The 6,819-nt window shown below is 38.0% G+C and overlaps 2 protein-coding genes and 1 long non-coding RNA gene across 3 annotated transcripts in view; all 3 read right to left on the reverse strand.

Annotated features, from left to right (window-relative positions):
• Positions 1 to 1,629, reverse strand: part of LOC106531794 (phospholipase B1, membrane-associated) — a 5,992-nt gene extending 4,363 nt beyond the window's left edge. Inside the window, exons 1-5 of the mRNA XM_014027719.1 lie at positions 1,615 to 1,629; positions 1,460 to 1,540; positions 1,313 to 1,378; positions 1,128 to 1,219; positions 860 to 941 (exon numbers count right to left, since the gene is read on the reverse strand). Of these exons, the coding sequence (XP_013883173.1) occupies positions 860 to 941; positions 1,128 to 1,219; positions 1,313 to 1,378; positions 1,460 to 1,540; positions 1,615 to 1,629 (336 nt within the window). The remainder of the gene's footprint in view (positions 1 to 859; positions 942 to 1,127; positions 1,220 to 1,312; positions 1,379 to 1,459; positions 1,541 to 1,614) is intronic.
• Positions 1,630 to 1,834: 205 nt separating this feature from the next.
• On the reverse strand, positions 1,835 to 2,695 carry LOC106531795 (uncharacterized). Its single transcript, XR_001311990.1, has 4 exons — positions 2,610 to 2,695; positions 2,457 to 2,515; positions 2,071 to 2,294; positions 1,835 to 1,987 (listed from the first exon to the last, which is right to left on the reverse strand). It is a non-coding gene; the product is annotated as an uncharacterized LOC106531795 (long non-coding RNA).
• Positions 2,696 to 4,657: 1,962 nt separating this feature from the next.
• The window catches only part of sel1l (SEL1L adaptor subunit of SYVN1 ubiquitin ligase), a gene marked incomplete at its 5' end in the record, with an annotated part of 17,478 nt that continues 15,316 nt past the window's right edge, over positions 4,658 to 6,819 (reverse strand). Inside the window, 1 exon segment of the mRNA XM_014027723.1 lies at positions 4,658 to 6,265. Coding sequence (XP_013883177.1) covers positions 5,993 to 6,265 — 273 coding nt within the window. The 3' untranslated portion in view covers positions 4,658 to 5,992.

Consider the following 6,819-nt stretch of genomic DNA (forward strand, 5'->3'; position numbering starts at 1 on the left):
TTACCATAACTTCTCCAAAATTAGCAAAAGTTTTCCTGAAAAAAATGTGTGTCTGACCTCATGTCAGCAGACATTTAAAAATAAAAGTTCCACTTCCTGCAGTACTTTGATAATCCACCAGAGGGCTGCTTTGTTTCCCCGATGTATAACTGGTCGCAGTCCTCCTGGCACTTAACAGCATATACAATATTGCTCTGTTTGTGCCGGGGCACCGGATCTTTGGGGTGAACCAGCCTTTGTCGTAATATGTTTTGGGGTTTGAAAGCCACTGGGACATCATGTTTAGAAAATAAACGTCTCAGTTTCTCCGAAACACCCGCAATCGAGCCATCATGCCAGGATTTTTTTTTTTAGTTGACATAACTTGGTTTAGTAAATCCAACTTTTCATTTTTTAAAGTGCATAAGCCACTCCTTTCATGATGAGTTCCATTCATAATTAAATGTATAATGTCTAACAAGGTGTTCACTTTTAAAGTAAACAAGTAAAAGTAAAATTTTTGTTTTGAGTGTAACGAAATGCAAGTAGAAGTTATAAATAAAAAAATTATTAGGTAAAATAATTACTTACTGTAACAAAGCAAACATACATAGTTACTATACACCTCTGCATTTGAACACAGTTGAGTTAAATTCAAGAGAAACTTTTTTAATACGGGGAGACCCCAAAACTTCTGTTCCCCTGAGTTTTAGAGTTGATATGTTATTAGTTCACCTTCACCTGTTGTGAGATTTGGGTTATAACCAAAAGAATTACATTGTAAATACAAATAGAAAAAACAAGTTTTGGTGAGATATTTTGTCCTCAGCAGTTAAAATAACCAAACCCAATTTTATAAAGTATAATAAATAAACAGCACCTGGTACTCCAGATTGACCTCCACCAACTCATACAGTTCTGGGGAGTCGGACTTAGTAGTAGTCATGCATTGGCATGTAAAGCTTTAAAAAAGACAAAAAGAAACAACCAGTTTAAATTCGACATGGTAAGATATGCAACTGCCACTTTTCATAACCAAACTTTTTTTTACAATGACCAGCACAGGAAAAGACAAGACCATRCACACACAACCTGTAGCTTTGAGATCATTTTTAAGCTTTGACAACGATGCTCATATAAAGACTAACCGCAGGAGGGGGCACTGTGTAAAGGGCTTCCTCATCTCCCTCAGAAGTTGCAAGGGCATAATCTGGACCATGTTGACGATCATCCGAGGAACCTGTAGCACAATATGGAGGCTTGGGCTATAATGAGTTTTTGTAACACATGCACCTCTTCTTTCATTTTATTTTTAATTTTATTTTAATTTGACCTTGTCCATAAGCATGTCCAGTGAGTGGGTTATACGGTCAATGTAGTTATTTGCTGAAAAATGAGCCTAAAAAAAAAGGTTTACATATATTTAAAGGCTTATTTGGGAGGGGAAAAAACGAAGTTTTAAAAGGTGGAATAAACTGACCTTATCTCCGCAGTAACCACAGATGTCATTCATGCCTATAAGAATAGTTAGAAGCTTCCAGTCCTCCTTAAAATTCAGACCCTAAAGGAACAAAAACAAAAGGTTTAGAGTTWATATAAAAGACAATCATATCAGTTTTTGAGCTGCTTCTATACCTCGTAATGCATCATTTTGTGAATCAAATGTTGTGCTTGTTCCGGGAGATCACTATAAAATAAGAAATAATTTAAAATAGGGAAATAAAACAAAGTTACTTGTTAAAAATGTTTAAGGTTGTAGCTTGAAGCCAATGCAAACTGCAATGCACCGACAATGACAGTAGAAAAAATTATCTAGTTTCACAGACAGATGATCTTAAGTCCTTGCTGCAGTTTCTTTTTTATTGTCAGTTAGGCTGAGGAGCTCACAAACACGTAGATCCAGACACTGCCAGGTTAAAGCCAGACTTTTTGACATAAGTCTTCATCAGTGGCAAAGTCTTTCCAGAAGAAGCACCAATAAGATCAGGATTGTATTCCTTCAAGATGTCTGAAACAGACAATAAGAGACATTAAAGAATTCAGTGGGATTCTTTTATTTGTGAGACAAAAACAGAACAATCAGCGTCTTACTTGGCAAAGTTATGACATCTTGAAATGTCCCCTGACCTCCAATGCTATAAGTGGAGACAAATTTAACTTTTGCTATTTATTTTTAGGCATCTGCTTTTTAAGGCAAATTAAATTAAGTTTTTAAGCAAATGTAACTTATTTATTGAAGTTTTCTACCTCCATGACAGCTTGCGATACTCAAACATGTAGTCAARCACACGTCCTTTACCAGCACCAAAGCCTGCCTGGAGAGAGAAAAACTTAATTGAAACATTTTTATTTACCTCAAGGTTTTTCTTACCTGTTGTATTTGACAGTGATTACYGGTACTAACAAAAGGTTATATATACACGGGTACACGATTAGCAATGTTGCAGAGAACAGATGAACCCAATCAAAACACCTACTGTCAGAGAATCCCCCAAAGCAGCGATGACTTTAATATCTGCCGGCTTCACAAATTCAACTGAACCAAATGGGGGAAAGAAAACAAATACAGGAAGTGAAAATCAGTTGCAATTAGGCTCCAGTTCAATTTGATTAGCTGGCTGTGAACAGACCTGAGGTGGGCACAGAGGGTGAAGGACTCATGTATGGGCACGGGAACAGAGGGTGTCTCTTGTTCCCAGTTAGAGTTTTCTTTAAAAAAAATTAAACAAAATCAATAAGACAAAACAAAAATAGTCCATTGTAATAAATTTACTTTATATATTACATTTTCTACACTAATGACAAAAAACTATCTGAAATGTTAGCTTAATCTAAATCAGGATTATTCAAACAAACTAATAGGATAATGAAAAAGAAAAAAAAATAGGTCCTCTGGATGGAGCCTAAAGAAGAACCCGTCCAGAGGACCTGCTTATTTTTTCTTTTTGATTTTTCCACCTGGATTACTGAGATGCATCAGGACTTAACCAGATAATGCTAGAATAGAATCCTTTCCCCTTTATATCTTTTAAATGTGTTTATTTTGCTGCATTGAATCATAACTTTAAACACTCAAATGAATTAAAAAATTATTTTTATATAAACATAATAATTATCTTTTTTTATGAACTCATTGGAGGGCTGAATTGAAGTCACCCAYGAACAGGATGTGGCCTGCAGGCTGGCAGTTGAATAGCCCTGATATATAAACTGTCAACTTGTTTATTAGATCCCATCGCTATTAAAGTGACACAGCAGTTTGTGCTGCCGCTTTACAGCATGAAGGTTGGCAGGTGCCAGGAAAAGGACAAAGAGGAGATGTCGTTAGAGAGCAGAGGGAGGTAGAAGAGGAKTCACTGTGGTGACCCCTGAAGAGGGAACAACCAAAATATATTAAGATTTGATAATCCTCTCTAATCTCTAACAACCATTGTATGCTCAATAAAACCAGGTGGAAACAAACCTTGAAAGCGTTGCTTATGTAAATGTCCTCATTGTCCCACTGCCAGGTGTTTCCTTTAAGAGAAGAATTTTATGAGCATTCAGCTGGGAATCTTAAAAGAGACATATCGTGCMTTTAAATCCTTCTGTTTCMATCATTCAGTTGGGGTCYATAAGTGGAACTGCAATRCTTTGGTCTGAATTCCTCCTTATTGTAACTCCACAAGCCCCCTCTTTCACCAATTTTCTCAGGTGTGTCTCAGATCAACTCGTTTTGAGGCTGTCTCTTTAAACCCAAACGAGGCGCTTCACAGYCCGCTTCCTTCCAGCTTCCAGAGCTTTTCRTTCTAGTYTCATAGAGGGGTTTACGACTGTATAGCAGCGCAGAAACTTTTTGATTACAAATTAAGACGTCAACAACAGAAAACTWGTCCATCCAGCCTTACATGTTGGAGCCAGAGGAGAATGAAGGCTACGGAATTGTAGTTGGTAGGTCCAGACATTATTTAGAAGCTTCGTTGCGAATAATTTGATGTTAAAATTTGGAAAACGTCGTCAAAAACTGAAAAAAACTGAACGGGTTGAAAAAAAATGGCACAAATAAGTTTCCAAAATTCGAATTTCCTGCTTTCTAGTGTCTCCAAGTACACAACAAAATGCCTTTAATGGCTAAAAAAGTGGATTTTGCGTGATATGTCCCAGTTAACATAACTTGAAAAATAATTGAAAAATCCAGAAACTAAATTTTCACAAAGTGCATTAGGTTTGTGGTGTACATGTATTCATCAATGCCTTGTTACTGTTAATAACAAGCAGACTGAATCATTCTAAACTGCTTCAGAAGCTGTTTAGTATCAATAAATAGACTTAATGTCTCATCTTGTTCCAGCACTTACCTGGGACAGAGCAGGACATGTGCACACAAAGAGTCACAATGATGAAAAGCCTCTTCATAGTAATGTATTTGGACCAAAGGTAAGATTTCACAAAGTGATGCTCAGTTTGTAGAGCTGTCCTTTTGCTCCGACTCCTGGGTCAAAAACTGAGTGAGTGACAGCCTGCAGCTCCATTCAGTCATTCTGATTCTTTTATCATGATGTTACATTAAGTTCTGTTTGTTTCTAAAGATAACAAGTACTGGTAGTCCATGATCATTACACTTATCTTCATTTGACAGTTTGTTATAGCATTTGACAAAAAAAAGGACAGCGGTTGTATGAAAGGTTCAAAACAGTAGTAGAGATCTCTATATTCATTTATTATTTTTTTATAAACCTGTACTTATGAGGGTGAAAATGAGTCATTTAGGTCTCAAACCAGTTTTAAATGAAAGAACGCTGGGAAATAAGGTCGATCTGCAAACATCTTTACAATCACCTCAATTCATGAACTTCATGCAGCCGTACAGCCGTTAGACTCAACTCTTGCAGCCAAAACAAAACGTGGAACAGAAAAACAAAGGGTTTTAAAGATAAATATGACGATTGGATATTTAGGGCGAACACTTAAAGGCCTAACTGTGGCTTAATTTAGCTGTTTCTTAATCGCAGCCATCTGAGCTGTGGGAAAACCTCCAATTGGAAGCTTTTGGTGAGGGGGTGGAAACTGTCACAGCAGCTTAATTTGTGTAACTTCTTCTAAAAAAAAATTCTGTCTACTGAAAGTGATGAAAAACTTAACAGAAAACACACCTGAGATGCAGGACTGCTTCAGTTTTTTTCTTACTCTTTAGGATTTCAAAAGGTTTGTGTTATGATTTGATCTTTATTAAAAGACAAAACGACATTCCCATAGAATTTTAAAAAAACAGGCTCTTATTGTGACACCAGCTCCGTTCTCAGGCTGTCAGGCACTCGCTCAAACTTCGAAACAAAAAAAAATTATTTTAACTTGTTCAGGATAAAAAATGATTGTTAGTATTCATTTAATTTTATTTGACAAAAAAAAATGGCGCAAAAAGCAGGTGAGCGAAGAAACTGTACTGATAAAATGTTAACTGGAAACAAACCAAAAAGTGCCTACACCTTCAGTTGGAGAAAACCTTTAGCAACTAGATCAACTAGAAAATAAAATTTACATTCACATTTTATTTCTGCAACATTTTTTTTCTAAACCTGCATTGAATTATAACTGAAGCCGATTGACTCGGTGTAAATATCCCCAAAAATTCAAAATAAATCAGAATTGGTGAAACTGGAGATGAAACTAATACACACCAAAATAAAAAAATCCATTGTTCAAACCAGTTAGCTCTGAAATGCCTTTGATTTGGCAACAGCAAAAGACTTTAACCACGGACGAGAGATTCTGGGAGAGTCCTGAGTCACAGACTGACAAGTCCCAAGTCTGACTTATCCTCTCAGCACAGGTTGTTTGGTTTGTTCAATCAACAGCTTCCTATCACCTCTCAAACTGAGAAAAGGGGTTGTGAGACTGAACAGTTCAGCAGGAGTCTTCTATAGTGTGGAGGGGAGCAGGCAGAGTCAGACTCGCTCAAAGCAGCAGGTTTTGAACTACCAGCTGCTTCGTGCAGCRGGGCCGATCGAGTCACCGCTCTGGGTTTTACAGCCCCTCACTGCTGCTGCTGCTCCTCTTCCTCTTGAGCTGGGCCCCGGCCTGGTGTCTCCTCCTCAGCCTGAGGCTCAGCCGGGACTTGCGGCTCCTCCTGAGCCGCTCGGGCAGGGGGTGCAGGGGCCGGGGGCCGAGGTGGCACAATGATTTGGTGCTGCCGTTGTCGGTACGCGATGACCGTGCCCAGCAGCAGGGCGATGACGGTCATGAGGTAGAGGTCCCACTCTGGGCCCAGAAGCTGGTCCAGGTCCACCTGATCAACCAGCTCCTTCAGCTTACAGAAGTCAAAGCCAGAATGGGAATAAAAAAAGGCATGTGGGATTAATAACATTTTTCTGTTTAAGAGTTTAATACACAAACTGAAGAACAAGTTTAGTTGCTCCTTTCAAACAACTGTTGGCAAGTAGTTTTGRGGGGTGGTTATTATTCAAAATCAACTTTGAGTTTTATATCATGTCATGTCATTTGCTCATCAAAAAACAGACCCAATGTTGCTTTGACTCATTCATAAAACACAGACTGTAGCAGTTTCATTTCATCTGTTTACTGAACTTCAGCACAAAATATAGGTGTGTGGTAGATAGGGCTGGGCGATATAGACAAAAAATAAATCTCGTTAATTTTTTTTCATTTGCTGATAACGATAATCTGATAATATGTCTTTCTTAAAAATACAGAAACATGCTGTCAAACCCTGCTTTCTTACTAGGACATCTATGGACAGAGTTGCACATAAGTGGTGCGCAGGTACGTATGTGCGGTCAAAAAAAATAAAAAGCGCACCAGATGGAATGTCATGAAGCTCATTTGTGTACCTGAGATTGTACC

Source organism: Austrofundulus limnaeus, unplaced genomic scaffold (assembly GCF_001266775.1).
Source record: "Austrofundulus limnaeus strain Quisiro unplaced genomic scaffold, Austrofundulus_limnaeus-1.0 Scaffold677, whole genome shotgun sequence".
Taxonomy (NCBI): domain Eukaryota; kingdom Metazoa; phylum Chordata; class Actinopteri; order Cyprinodontiformes; family Rivulidae; genus Austrofundulus; species Austrofundulus limnaeus.